Here is a 15737-nt window from a genome sequence, read left to right on the forward strand (position 1 = left end):
AGTATGCTATTTACAGACAAAACAAAATAGCAACAAATATGTCTAATGCCATCAGGAAAATATATTTAATCATGAAAAAATAACAAAAGTTTGATAAGAATATAACATTTACGTGGTGATATTTTAGATGTAAATTTCATGTAGGTCAGTCCGGACACATGGAAATGACTATGCACTTGTGGAAAATGGTTCAAAATAGTGTGATACTCTTTATTTTATTGTTCATCATGTTGACAAGAACCCTTGAATTATTAGCTTTAGAAACACACTTCGGCTCTAGTTTGTGCCTTCTGCATCTCGTCAAATGTTCTGGACGCAAATGGCCCGTTTCATAGAATGACCCAGTTGAATCAAAGACCACAGTTTAACAAACGGTAACAATAGTGACGTTTTATTAATTTTACAATAAAGACTTTCATACATTATTCAAAACACCCCTTAGATACTGAAAAAATCTGTACTTCTCCAAAGCCGAAAATGGCTCTGTAATCTGCTGCACAGTATTTAACTTTTTGTCATTTTTCAAAAGTTTTCTTAATAAAATGTATCTTAAATATGTACAGTTGGCATCTGCAAAATGCATTCTAGACACAGAATATATATATATATATATATTTAATAAAGGGTGTGTGTGTGTGTGTGTGTATGTATATATATATATACACACACACACACACACACACACCCTTTTATCAATTACACATTTGTGTGTTAATTCAGAAATTAAACTGGAAGGTTTAAACTTGCATGTGCAAATAAATAGTATGGTAAGTTGTCACTCAATCCACCCTAAATAAACTGAATAATTTTTCTTCCTCATGATAAAAAAATGACTTTTTACACACACTCACAAAAAGAAAAGAAAACAAATGAAGCAGCATTCAAGTCCAGTAAGTCCCCACACTGCTGAAGCTCTGTGTACATTCACAATCTATAGGAATAAATTATCTCCATGTGTCTTCATTCACAAGTATTTACATCAATACTGCCATTAGACGCAATAGTACCATATATAAGCTTTATATTTAATAGTATTTTAAACACATACAAAAATGACAATTTTGTATATTCATATACATATATATGTTTATATGACACAAATTCACATGTACTGTAGAAATCATTTTACATGTTGAATACTACAGCATTTCTTCTTGTGTCCTAAATCCTCCTCATCCATACACTGTTTCTGTTAACCTTATAAAATCTCACAATTTGAGCAAAGCTAAGTATATCAATATATTTTTTAAGAAATTGTTACCTGAAAACATTTAATAAAAATATTTATATTATCAAACTTTTTCACAATAGTATTTGAAGTGTATATTTCTCCAAACGTAAGTTTGGTGTCTGGTATCTCGATTGATAGTTCAAGCTTAATTTGGAGCAGATGTTTGGAGGAAAGGGGGGCAGGGGACTTTTCAATACAATTTGAGGTGCTCAGATTAGTTCAAAAACTCACATCTACTGCTACATTATTCAAAATAAACCTTTTTAAATGGGGCTTGTTAGGATTCTATTCACAACAGGGGATACTGTGGCACCAGTCTTCCACAATAATGATCCGTTTTCCCATGAAAACACTTGAACGTTATTGATCAAGTTTCAATATAAGGTCATGTGAAGCTGAAGCAAACCCCAAACCAGCAATATACATGCTGCGAGACATTTCTTAAAAACAACTACAATAAAACAGTTTCCATAAAGTGTAGGCATGCTGTAACATTAAAGCTTTAAATGGATCTCCCCGAATATGAAATGACGGGGGTTGTCTAGTGTTATGGGCAAATACAACTCTCAGTTCGATTTGATAGTTCTCATTGCATCACAGTGATTACATTTAGTGTTTCTTCTCTGTGATGCCACTTATTAGAATCTGTGCAGTAATTCTGCTCCTGTGTGTTAATAATTCTGTTTGTGTGCAGTATAGTGAATTCTTTCCTCTTTTCTGAGATTTGAAGAGTGTAACTTTTGGCAAGTTGTTTTGGCACTGTTTCACATTTATAATCTAGGGTCTGTTTACCAACACATAGAGGTAGCAACATTTTGCAAAACCTCAAAAAAATGAGCATGGCATCTTGCTGAGCAGAACTTGGTGTAAACTCTTTTGTAAGCCGTTCTTTTACCCAAATGGACCAGATGGGGGCACTGTAGCCCACTCAATTATATGTGTCATTGCAGATAAATGAATGTAGCTCTATTGCTTTGGGATTTCTCTTTGTTTCCTGTTAATTTGTGCAAACCCATACATTATTCAACATTTACTAACGATTCTAGGACACGCGATGCAGTGTGGGTAAGTGGCATAAACGTCTTACAGTAAGGTTTAAGTAGATGGAAGGAAATTTGTAATATATGCTCTTGTTCAGTATTATTTTCAATAACTTTGATTAAAAAAATGATCCTTTAATTATAATACAGGACAAATAGTTTGTTTTTCTGTAATAATAGAACACAAGCTTAAAATAGGAAAATTGTATTTTCGTTTCTCTCATACTCATTTCTCCTATCGTTTCACATCTTTGTAAGTAAATGTTAGTATTTACACAAGGCATATACAAAGTTGAGGCAGTGTTGATGGTGAATGTACCTCTAAGCGCCAATGTGCTTCCATGCTCTGAGATTAAAATGAGTAGCTACTTGGAAAAAGTAGGTACAAAATGAAGAAAGGCATAGAAATGAGCAGAGAAAAAAAGCGCACCCACCTGCAGCCTTAAGCTGGCAGATGGAGAGGACTGCTGTAGTCACATCGACAGGAGATTTGACTTGAGCATATTTTATGTAGGAGTCCATATTTAACCATATAAGATATGTATTCTATTTTACATTTGGCACTAATATTTGCCATTGGTCCAGCAATTGGCAAATGTCTCTGTTCCTATGTAAAAACATTTGAGTTTGTATGGACATGTGTGCGTGAATGCATGTCTCTCAGATGGCGGCTCGCTGCGAAACCGATTTGGTCCAGATCGGTACGAGACCAGTTCAGTTCCAGAGCTTGCAGCCATCTGGGACGATATATGTTTACATGTTTTTATACATATGTTCAACCTTTCTTGTGTTCTTTGTCAGAAGTCATGGTCTCGTAAAAAAAAAGAAAGGAATTCATATTGTGCTCTCCCTCAAGATTACCAAGTCCACAGTTTTCTGGAAATTCTTCAGTAGAGACACAGCAGTTTCATGTTCGATGTGTAAAAAACTATGTCCATTGGCCTGTAACGCAAGAACGAAGCACATGATGAACAATCTGCAATGGACTTAGAGAGGGGCGAAGGGACGAAGCAGGCATCAGGAGCAGAACAGGCCTAGCTCAGAGGACTTAAAGACACACCAAACTGTCAAAAGAAGGAGAGGAAAAGGAAGGAGAGAGAGCAAAAAAGGAGGGAGGGAGAGAGGGAGGAAGAGAGAAGCACATCGGGGAAAAGAGATCATGCTGTTAAAGGAGAGAAAAGTGGAAAGAAGCTGGTCTTAAGAGCTCTGTTCCTCCGCTAACACTTCCATCTGTGAAGAGAGAGGAGAGAAGAGGAGTCTGCGTTTTTGCAGGCTAGGACGTGGGCGGGAGAGAGGCTTCTACTGGCACACATTGAAAGCGACACAGAAAAATGCACCGAGAGGGAAAAAGACAGGCCAATAACTATAGGGAATCGCAAAAATCCCCCATCCAGTTATTTGGGCACATGTAGCCTAGCGAGTTCCGCTAGCCTACAATGTCAGACATTTTGGGAGCTGACTGATGGGACAGACAAACACTGTCTGAGAGCAACTTTTACAAGGACCACAGCTACTAATTATTACCCACTTAAACGTTTTTAAACAGTGAGCGACGTGTAATGTATACTCTCCCTGCCAGGGATGTTTGCTATAAATAAAAGCGTTTCCATCCTCCATCTAGTAATTAATAACCTCAACTCAGCTTTCAATTTTCCCAGTGGCCTACTTTTGGCTAGCAATGAAAATGCACCACTAAAATTTTATTTTCATTGTGTTTAAATGTCAAACTCAATACGAATTAGCGCTTAGAACCAAAAAATAAGACCAGATTCAATCTGCAAAGTCAGAAAGGTAGAAAGGATAGTTGAGGAAAAAGGGTTAAAGGAGTAGAGCTTTAACATTGAATAAAATAATCTTTTGTTTCTATTCGCAGTTCAGTCACAATCACTCATGCCATTTAGAGCAATGACATCCAGTAATTTCTCCTTATAGCTGTTCAAACAGTAAACATTGAGAAAGCTGAGCCAAATTCACTTTGATACAAGTGAAGCATGTTTTGAGGTTTGACGCGGTCAAAACAGAGGGTCCATGCTTACTTGATTGACACACATCCAACACATGATGCCACATGCAAAGCCTCTGTTGGCGATGTGGCGACAGCTGCACTGTCACAGACAAGGAGACAATGTGGGGCGATGGGAGACAGAGTTACCTTCAGGATCTTGTCCCCTGGCTGCAGCGCGCTGGTGGCGGGTCCGTCAGGCTGTACCCTAGTAACAAAGATACCCTATAAGTCAAAAGTGATATGAGGTTAGGAATCACATGGTGGAGATGGTTTAGAATCTTTGCCTTTCAATCTCGATGGTTCCTTTGCAAGCTAACTGACCATTTGGCTTATAAACATTACGGTACTGTTACCTTATTATTATCAATTATGCAGTCAGAGCTAATGTCAATCAGGGGACTGCATAGAGTACAAATGGTCTCGTTTAGAACTAAAGGAGCATGAATTATTAGAAACTGCCAATATTTGAGCTTCAATACAAGAAATTCTCCTCATATTTTAACATTACTCTGTAATTTGTGGTCTATTGTAAGAGTTGTTAATTAGCAATAACTAAATATTTCATGTCAAGGCAGAGATTATAAAAGCACCAACAGATCATCAGCTCACATGTCTGAATGTGCATTCCTACACCTGCACAGTCTGTCTGTCATTGAGGCTTTGACTAGTCTGCTGTACTGTACATAATGTGCGCAACATACTGTCCCATGCAAAACGCCACATCAGGGGATTCCGTGAGGCATTGGAGATCCAGCTTCTCTGATGATCCCACAAGAACCGAATAGAGCAAGATGGATTAAGTTCAATAATGTGCGGTGAGTGTGGTTATCCTCTTAATGTGATACCATGAGAACGATGCTTTCTAGTGTAAACACGTCAATGTGTATGAATCAAAAGTGCAATACCATCACAGAGTCCACAGGGGAAAGAATGCCAGAAATATTTCAGTGCTGTGGAAGAACAATTTACGTGAAGTTGCAACTCAACTGAATGCACATCTAATGATATTTCAATCGACAATGTGGAATTTCATTTACAGAGTATATATTTCACGTGTATCTCATTTTGTTAAATAATGTATTATTTCAATAACTATAATGATTGAGCAGGGGTTGGCAAGACATGCAGTGGTAACAACACAACGCACTTGGCTAATGCACAACAGTGCACTGCACCAGCATGTTTCCATGGTAACTCCTGAGCAATACAGAAAGACCTGAGCCATCCCAGCTTAAAAAATAAACAAATAAAAAATCTGCAGAGCTACATTTGTTTGCGATGGCAGAGAGAGTCATTACAGGAGATGAATGAAACTTGTCATTTCAGTTAACTCGAGCTAGGAGAAAATGCATTTGACTTTTCTGGACACAGTTGTTTATGCGGGGCAGTGTTGCGATGTGCGTAGCGGTGTCTTACCATGTCAGAGGGCTTGAAAGGGTTTCCCTGGCCACTGATTCCCCCTGAGATGCTGAAGCCTAAGCCTGGATTCTTCTCAATCCGCACACAGAACTGTCACAAAGGGCAGGCGATAAGACACGTCATCAAAATCACACGCCGCAACATCTATTTGTCATGCTGTACACTGCCACTGCATACTTGAGTCCTTCAAAATATCTATCAAACTGCACTAACAAGGAGTCGGCTCATTTAGATATGAGATATTTTTTTCTATTGGCAGTAAAACTGATCTAAAAGCACTAGTCTATGACACTCATGTTAAAGGAGAATTCCGGTGTGATATTGACCTAAAGTGTGTTGAAACATGATACCAAGTGTGAACGTATGTCTCATAGCCCATCTCGGCTTGTCCCCTGCACTCCAAAATCTGGCGCTAGTTAGCCGATGCTACCAACAGCTTTTTCAATAGTGGTGCTTGACATCGGGGCTAGCCATGCAAATAAATCACTGTTTTACACCCATTTACGAGGCTCAATGTATCTCCACACTTCATTGGTAGACTTCGAGGGCCCTGACATTTAAAACGAGACATTGAGAACTTTGAAAAAGCACTGGTAGTTTACTTACAAGACGATTTATACAGACAGTATCTTGATGAAGTTTAGCGTTTGCAGCTAAATTCCAAAAATAATTCAGTGGAAATGCATGGATTCCAGTTGCTGCTACTGAAAGAAACTGGAATCCATGCATTTCCACTGAATTATTTTTGGAATCTGATCCCTTATCATACCTGCTCATTCTTACTTGTCGCTTGACTTATCGTGACTAAATTCAAGATGGCTGCAAATGCTAAACTTTGTGAAGATACTGTCTGCATAAATCGTCTTGTAAGTAAACTACCAGTGCTTTTTCAAAGTTCTCAATGTCTCGTTTTAAATGTCAGGGCCCTCGGAAGTCTACCAATGAAGTGTGGAGATACATTGAGCCTCGTAAATGGTGTAAAACAGTGATTTATTTGCATGGCTAGCCCGATGCCAAAGCACCACCATTGAAAAAGCTGTTGGTAGCATCGGCTAACTAGCGCCAGATTTTGGAGTGCAGGGGACAAGCCGAGATGGGCTATGAGACATACGTTCACACTCGGTATCATGTTTCAACACACTTTAGGTCAATATCACACCGGAATTCTCCTTTAAGGATCACAGCTCTTATTATCTACAGCCAAATCACAATCTTAGAGGATATCCTTTACCAACACCACTCTCACTCGTGTCATGTTGCTTAATTAGCCGTACATTAAATCATGGTGTCAGATGGTCTATCCCAAGGAGTCACAGCTCTACCAGGAGGTATGTGCAGTATATACCGTACCAATCTATGACTTCATTTACGAGATAGCCTATTAGACTGAGGAATAGCAAGCAGACTCTGAGCAATTCTCTTTATATCCTAATGTTACTCACGATAACGGAAATAAAACATACAAGAGCTCCTAATCCAGAGTGCATTAACTGACATTAAGAACATAGCCGGCGCTAGCTGGGCCTATGTTCTTCTGTCTACTCTAACACACCGGGTTGGGCCAGACCTGCTCCTGGAAGCCATCTATGCTCTTCTGGCCCTTGGTCTGGACGAGGCAGCGGGCGCTCTGGGGCCGGGGGCTGGTGGTGGTTATGGGCATGGGGGGCAACGGGGACTGGTACTGCTGAATGGAGATCTTGTTGATGGCACCCTCGTACTGCTGCTGCTGCTGATGCTGCTGCTGCTGCTGCTGATGATGCTGCTGTTGCTGCTGTTGATGTTGATAGGGCTGCTGTGGTTGATACTGATGCTGCTGCTGATGGTGTTGGTATGGCTGTTGTGGCTGCTGCTGGTACTGCTGCACCTGCTGTTGATGTTGCTGCTGCTGCTGGTGATGGTGGTGGGATTGCTGCTGCTGCTGCTGCTGCTCTCGGATCTGGCGGTGGGTTGGCGTGGCGGAGGCCGTGGCCGAGGTCATGATCATGCTCTGGGGCTGGTGGCCGACAGCCTGGGAGTAATTCAACCCGGGTGGCAGAGAGTCAGGATGCTGTAGACACAAACACGAAAGCTTACACACACTGCAGAGCAAAGAGGCCCACAGAGAGAGCCAGGAGATGGGATATCATGCACGCTACACAAAGATATTAGGCTTTTATTATTATTGTTTAAAATGTTATTTTATCAAGAATCTATAGAAGCAACATTATCAAGAGCTCTATGGAAAGGCATGAAACAGTTGGACTGTCAAAAACCCCTCATCATTCTTCTCAAGATGTAAATGAACCCTGCTCCACTGTACTGCACAAAGAGAGCATTACAGTATTTGAAGAGTTTGGTTCCAAAACGCTCCATTTTTAAAAACATTAAAAAGTCATGTCATTGTATTGTGTATTTCAGGTGATATCAATAAAATTGCAGTTGTGTTGTTTTGATTCAGTAAAGATAAATCAAACAACAATACCCAAGTACCGTTCTACTGAAATTACTTGGAAAACGAAAACAAATGAATAAAATATTCATTAAAAGTAAGTTCATTAAAATGGAGGATATAGCGTTTTGGAACCAAACTCTTAATTTAGAAACAATTTGGGCCTGTCCAATACCGGCCAACTTTATCAGCTCCTGGTTTCCACAAGATTATGGCAATCATTCAGAGTGGCCTATCTGGGGTCCGTTTTAGCCTGAGTATTCAATCACAGTGGCTCTACATCTGCTGAAGATGACCCATACCTCCAAAAGTACTCTGAAGAGGCCGGTGCAAAGCTCAGAGAAATGCCCTTTCAACAGGACCTGTCTGTAGTTTCTCTACTACACTATTACCCTGCCTCCACTTCTGCCTGATCAAGAGTGCCCCAGCAGCCACATCTAAATGCACACTCTGGCTTTGATGCCGGCCCGCTTTGCTCCAGTCTCATCTGAGACTCCTCTTACTCAAACTTTCTCGTCCAATTAAGCCAGAGAGGCTGCGGGAGCCATGCATGACGCATTAACAAGAGGGAGGGAGGCCCTGTGGGCGACTTCAGCAAGGCTCAGATGCTCCTCAGAGAGCGGCCAGCACTAGCTCTCCTCTCTCTCTCTCTCTCTCTCTCAGCCTCCTCAGTCCTGCTCTCCTCTCTCTCTCTCTCTCTCAGCCTCCTCAGTCCTGCTCTCCTCTCTCTCTCTCTCTCAGCCTCCTCAGTCCTGCTCTCCTCTATCTCTCTCTTTCTCAGCCCCCTCAGTCCTGCTCTCTATCTCTCTCTCTCTCAGCCTCAGTCCTGCTTTCTACCTGCAGCCATTTCCACTTGCGTCACACCATCTCACCTCCGCTCTGGCCCCGGGCTCAAACACAGCAGCAAAATACTGAGAAGTTCTTGTATAGTTTCAGTCCAGGTTTTCAATTTCAGCGACCTTAGACAATAACCTTAGACTGATCAGTGATATAGTCAGTCTAAGGTTGGATAGATCAGATAGATCAGTGCAATACTAATAAAACTGAAAACAATAAAAGCCAAAATGCATTGGGAAACACTGTGTGGACGTAATAATAATAATAATAATAATAATAATAATACATTTAATTTGACATTTCATTTTACATTTAATTTGAATACATTTATTTGTATAGCGCTTTTCAAGACACTCAAAAACACTTTACAGTTTTCACATACATACATATTATATAAATATTACTACCTTGAAACAGGATCTAAATGTCAGGGTGCTATAGCACCTTTCTCAAAGAAACTAGCCACCCACATGAAGCTATGAAGCACTACCAGCAACCATTTAAAAAAAAAAATGCCTGCTTGGGAGACAGGGAATGGTTTGCTTTTAAAATTCACATCTTATCATGCTTCCCTGGCTCCTCTTAGGTGTCAGGTGTGCCAGTGAATTAGACCGAACACAAGTGGGCTCGAGATCAGGGATGCTTCTTAAGATGTGCTACATTATCCGTCTCCACTGAGAAGCACACAAAAACCCTCCTGAATGACAGCCAGGGAGACACTGACAGAATATGGTTGCCAAGGAGACCGGTGTAGAATAAAGCACTGGGAAAATGATTCAGTGGCAGTCGTTGGCAATTACCCCTGACATTTAACACTAGAATGGCAATCATGGCTAAATTAAGCAGCCCATCAGAACCACGCAGATGGACCATAAGATGTGACTTAAGATGGTGACAGGAGGAACAAGCAAGGGCTTTATACAAGGGCAAGTGTACGCTTTGGCTTAATCATATTCTCGTTAATAAATGAGAGCACGTTCTTATGAGATTACAATGGATGAGGTGGGGGTTGAGCGCTATGCAAACACACAGTGAAGATGGAAGCCCTCTCGTTAAAGACATATCACAAAGCCCTACATGGAGATGGCCTCTCAAATGGGATCTTGTGCCTTAAAGTGTAATTCCAGCGAAAATGGACCCAAGGGTGTTTTTCTGTATTAAAACACATCAAATAAGTCGAGACAGTATTTTTCGTTGATTAACCACTGCAGAGCTTGCTCCGGTATAAGCTATAGCCCCAAATAGCAAACAGTGGATTAGCTAAGGGCCGTGAGCTAAACGCTTCCCAAATAGTATTTTTCTAACCAGTAATATTATTCAAAACAGCATCAAACCTTGTCAGTAGCTTGCTTAGGGTCCCTACATATAAAACAAAGCACCAACAACGTAGTTAACGAACCCAGAGTTTATTACAGAAGACTAAAACACTTCCTAACCATAAATATATATATACATATAGATATAAACTCTCTTGAAACACTAGACGCCGTTCACACTGCAAGTCTTAATGCTTTAAAATGTGGCCTATATCAGATTCCAGTGTGAACTGTTTGCAGTTTCGAACTGACCCGCATGTGCAAAAGAACAATAGGCCTCCTTGCTCCTATGTAAGTATAAGTATTAGTATGCTCTTTTGATCCTGTGAGGGAAATTTAATCTCTGCATTTATCCCAATCTGTGAATTAGTGAAACACACACAGCACACAGTGAACACACAGTGAGGTGAAGCACACACTAACCGGTAGCAGTGAGCTGCCTGCTACAGCAGTGCTCGGGGAGCAGTGAGGGGTTAGGTGCCTTGCTCAAGGGCACTTCAGCCGTGGATGTTTTTCCAAATGGTCGGGTATCGGACCGGCAACCCTTCAGTTACAAGCCCGAAGCCCTAACCAGTAGGCCACGGCTTCCCAACATAATTCTTCATGAGCTCGGCAGAGCAACGCCTTCTCAATAGTGCTACGGAGGCGATGGTAACACAAACTATGGTAACACAACGATGCTAACACAAACGGTTTGCCTTAAGGCGGGGATCACATTAGCCAGTGGCAAGCGGCAGGTTAAGTTGTAAATACAGAAACCTTAACCCTTAAGTTGTCACCTACAGAAACCTCCTTCTCCATGGGCTTGTGGAACTGTCAATCCGCAGTCAACAAAACGGACTTCATAGCTGGCTATGCCAACCACCTTTCGTTGGAACTCCTTGCTCTCACTGAGACTTGGATCAAACCAGAGAACACTGCCACCCCGGCTGCACTCTCCACTAACCTTACACTATCCCACACCCTTCGCCCATCTGGACGAGGAGGTGGCACGGGCCTGCTGATCTCCAACAAATGGAAATTCACCCCGCTACTGCCTTCAAACAAATATGTTTCATTCGAATTCCATGCCATCACAGTGATCGCCCCAGCAAAACTCTACGTGCTGGTCATCTACCGCTCTGACACTCTGCTGTCCTCCATCCCTGAGCATGACTGTCCGCGTCTTGTTCTCGGCGATATGAACATCCACTTAGATGCCCCAGGCTCAGCGGACTTTTTGGCCCTGATCCACTCCTTTGACCTCAAACTGGTTCAAAGCCCACCGACTCACAAAGCTGGCAAAGAGCTTGACTTGATCTTCACTGGAACTGCAGCACAGACACCCTCATGGTGGCGCTCTCCATCTTTCTGACCACTTCTTCATCCAGTTCAACATCAGCCTGACAGAACAGCCTCCGCCTCAGCCGATGGTCACGTTCGCCGCAACATCCGGAACCTGTCTCCAACGCTTTTTTTCCTCTGTGGTTGCCTCCGGTCTACCTCCACTCAACACCTTCTCCTCTCTGGAGGTTAATGAGGCCACAGACTCGCTCTGCTCCACACTGAGCTCGTGTCTAGACGAGCTGTGCTCTCTTACCACAAGGCCAGCTCGATCCAAACACTCTCATCTATGGCTAAATGATACCCTCCGATCGCAGCGCACCAAACTCAGAGCCGCGGAGAGAAAATGGCACAAATCCAAACTAACTGATGACCTCAAAAACTTCCAGACACTCCTGACCTCCTTCTCAGCCAGCAGCACTGCTGCTAAGACGGCTTTCTACAATGACAAAATCAACAGCGCTACAGACACTCGAAAACTTTTCTCAACCTTCAAATCGCTACTCAACCCTCAGCTGCCTCCTCCTCCATCCAGCCTTACTGCAGATACCCTCGCCTCATTTTTTACAAACAAAGTGGCGGCAATCAGCAGTCAATTTTCTACATGCCCACCCAACGCATGTGACTCAGATACCGCACTCCTACAACCTCTAGGGACAGCTGGAACATCTTTTTTCAGCATTCACGCCCTCTCTCCGAGAGGGAAATATCTAGACTCCTGACATGCAGCCGTCCCTACCACATGCTCGCTGGACCCTATACCCTCTGAGCCTACTTCAGTCCATTAGCCCGACCATCGCTCCAGCTATCACACATGTGATCAATGCCTCGTTGACCTCCGCACATTTCCAACAGCGTTCAAAATGGCCCGGTAACACCGTTACTTAAGAAAGCTTCTCTCAACCCTGCTCAAGTCGAGAACTACCGCCCTGTCTCACTCCTGCCTTTCCTATCCAAAGGCATTGAACGAGCAGTCTCCAAACAGGTCTCTGACTTCCTTTCACAGAACAACCTTCTGGATCCAAATCAGTCTGGGTTCAAAAGCGGCCACTCTACCGAAACGGCTCTGCTGTCTGTAACAGAAGCCTTAAAAGAAGCCAGGGGAGACCGCCGGTCATCAGTACTTATTCTGCTTGACTTATCGGCTGCCTTTGACCACGGTTAATCACCGCATCCTTCTCTCTATACTTTCGCTAACATGGGAATCTCGGTTCTGCTCTCTCCTGGTTTGAATCCTACCTCACAGGACGCTCGTTTAACATATCATGGCTTGGTCAGCTATCTGCACTATTCATCTATTCTGGTTCAGGCAATAGTCATCTCACGACTCGACTACTGCAACGCCCTCCTGACAGATCTCCCAGCCTGCGCAGTGAAACCACTTCAGATGATCCAGAACGCGGCGGCGCGCCTGGTCTACAACCAACCCAAAAGGGCACATGTTACCCCACTGCTCATCCAGCTACACTGGCTACCTATGGTGGCCCGCATCAAATTCAAGGCTCTAACGCTTGCCTACAAAGTAGTCTCCAGTTCTGCTCCCACCTACTTGAATGCCCTCATACAGACATACGCTACCTCCAGACTGCTGCGCTCCTCAGACGAATGACGTCTAGCTCTACCACCGGTACGCTCAGGCCAATCCAAACTTTTCTCATCTGTTGTTCCTCGTTGGTGGAACACACTGCCAGTTCCTACAAGGGCAGGGACATCCCTCTCCATTTTCAAAAAACTCCTGAAGACCCAGCTCTTTAGAGAACATCTCCTCTCATAGCAACACTTACAACAAGTCTTGCTGATCCTAGCACTCACTGATGCACTAATTCTTACTGTACTCTAATGTTTTTTTGTTTTTTAAATTGTCCTAAAATTGTTGAGAATTGCTCAAAAACTTAAACTGTTTACCATGTTGTTAGTCGCTTTGGCTAAAAAAGCGTCAGCCAAATGTAATGTAATGTAATGTAATGTAATGTACTGTAAATAGTCATTTATTTCTCAGTAAATATGGATATTGATCAGCTAAAAGCCTAAATAAATAGTAAATTAATTAGTTAATTAAGTAAATAAGAGTAAATAAAAGGATCTAATTAGTTAAATTAATTAGAAAATTAAGTAAATCAAGCATAATTGTATGAGTAAAATTGTAAACTTCAAGTCGCTTTGGACATCAGCATCTGCCAAATACCATAAACAATATAGTTTGCTGGTGGGTCCATTTGTTCCTTACCTTCTTCATGAGGCTCTCTGGGGGCACATCTCTCCTGCCCAGTGAGTAGGGTGCCCACTGGCTGCTGGGGGACACCACCTCTTGCCCATTGTCTAAAATATTGCTCTGCTGAGAGGGGTCTGACAGGGGAGAGGAGATCTTAGAGGGAAATGCAACATTGCACAGCACTCTTTCTCAATGCTGTGGAAAAAATTACAGGATTATCAACACTCCAGTTTACAACAATTTACTGTTTCATTTCGAGGGTGTAATGATTCTAGCAACATATCTGTAAATTACAAGTTTTCCTATTTTCCCGATTTAATAGCCAAACCTTCTATGTGAAAATGTGTTTTTTGTTGTTGCTGAGATCTCCCTGACCATATCAAAAGCAGATTGTCTTTTTTTTCCATTGGCTTGAAAGCGATATAGCTTCCAAGAGAAAAACGACTATTGTAGAAGCAAGCTGCATGTCAAAAATTATGAGCAAGCCAGACAAGAACACAATATTGGCCTTTGTTTGCAATACTCTATCTGAGGCGGGCTGGCCATTTGCTGTCCCTGACTGCCGTCTGATAGCTTCTTAAATGGTAAATGGATTGCAGGTCCTTTAGAACAAACACCGAATGGTGCACCGTTTGAACTGAAACATAGACTGCAGCCATGCAACACAAACACCTGACAGTGAATGAGCAAAGAGATGAGAGGCAGAAAAGGAAGACAGAGGGAGAGAGCAAGGAAGAGACAGAGAGAGAGAGACAGAGAGAGAGAGAGAGAAAGAGAGAGACAGAGAGAGAAAGAGAGAGAGAGACAGAAACAGAGAGAGAGAGAGAGAGAGAGACAGAAACAGAGAGAGAGAGAGAGAGAGAGAAACAGAGAGAGAGAGAGAGAGACAGAAACAGAGAGAGAGAGAGAGAGAGAGAGAGAGAGAGAGGGCCTGATGATAATAGGCATTGCTGTGTTAAACTGGGAGCTATGGATACAGTGTAGCTTTAACAATAGACATTTTAACAAATCAAGAAATGTTGCTATTCTAAGCTTCAAAAATTGTAGTGTATGTCTTGCTATTTTTGACTTAATGTCTGTTCATAGTCTGTTCACAGTTTGATGAGAATACCATTAAAGGTTACATAATAAAAACATCTGTAAAAAAGAAATTGTGTTTATGAGACTTTTTCTTTTTTTTTCCATATTGCATGGTGAAGTTACTGTAGCCAAAAAAAATCATGCATAAACATGATACAAGCTACCACAAAGACTACTAACTACTTTAGGTTTTGAGTCTCTTGTGTTATACTCACATTTGGGAGAGGTAGCCACTGAGCAGTTTGGTTGTCATGCTTTGTGTTATTGTAAAAGTTTATAGTCATGCTTCTGTTGGCATGCGGTGCTGCATAGCCTCCCGAGTACAGCATGCCCAAGTGTACTGTGTTGTGCTTAAGGACAGCGCTCTGAGTGAGAGGAGAGACAACAAAACCAACAGCAACCACGAGACATGAGTGACATGGGGGAGCCACATAGATATAGAGGTCACAACGAGGGTCGCACAGGGCGGCAGCGAGGAGGCGATGAGGCCACACGCCACACACACACTGCACGCGCGCAGGCTGCAACAAGTGAGCTTCGACAAAACACTTGAGCAGTAACAGCAACAGGAACAGGAACAATTACATCATCACTGGCGCAACACAACAGCACAATCAGATACACTCATGGTTTACAGATATATCCAACAGTGAAGCACAACAGTGAAAAAGGTATGTGAGAAAAACTGTGTGCTGTGGAAATGTGATATAAATGTTGTTGAATGGGTTGTGTTTCACCATTGGAGGATTGTGAGTACATTTAACAGCGGTGGTGATAGTGACTTTACTGTGGCTGAGCTGAGGTGGATAGTACTTAAAGCAGTGATGTAATTAACGCATCTGTAAG

At 42.2% G+C, this 15737-nt stretch overlaps 1 protein-coding gene across 12 annotated transcripts in view; it reads right to left on the reverse strand.

The window, feature by feature from the left end:
- Positions 1 to 370: 370 nt before the first annotated feature.
- The window catches only part of lrrc7 (leucine rich repeat containing 7), a 135301-nt gene continuing 119934 nt past the window's right edge, over positions 371 to 15737 (reverse strand). For 10 of the 12 annotated variants that reach the window (XR_007194572.1, XR_007194570.1, XR_007194571.1 and 7 more), the window contains 3 exons: positions 15107 to 15256; positions 13827 to 13945; positions 7606 to 7742 (listed from right to left, as the gene is read on the reverse strand). Coding sequence is in view for 1 of the 12 variants with exons in the window: in XM_048252558.1 (XP_048108515.1) it covers positions 3106 to 3213; positions 4424 to 4498; positions 5693 to 5785; positions 7263 to 7742; positions 13827 to 13945; positions 15103 to 15256 (1029 nt within the window). In the remaining 11 variants the exon portion in view is untranslated. Of the gene's footprint in view, positions 3214 to 4423; positions 4499 to 5692; positions 5786 to 7262; positions 7743 to 13826; positions 13946 to 15102; positions 15257 to 15737 lie in introns of those variants that run through there. The other 2 variants (XM_048252558.1, XR_007194575.1) reach the window with 2 other exon arrangements.

Source organism: Alosa alosa, chromosome 9 (assembly GCF_017589495.1).
Source record: "Alosa alosa isolate M-15738 ecotype Scorff River chromosome 9, AALO_Geno_1.1, whole genome shotgun sequence".
NCBI lineage: Eukaryota > Metazoa > Chordata > Actinopteri > Clupeiformes > Clupeidae > Alosa > Alosa alosa.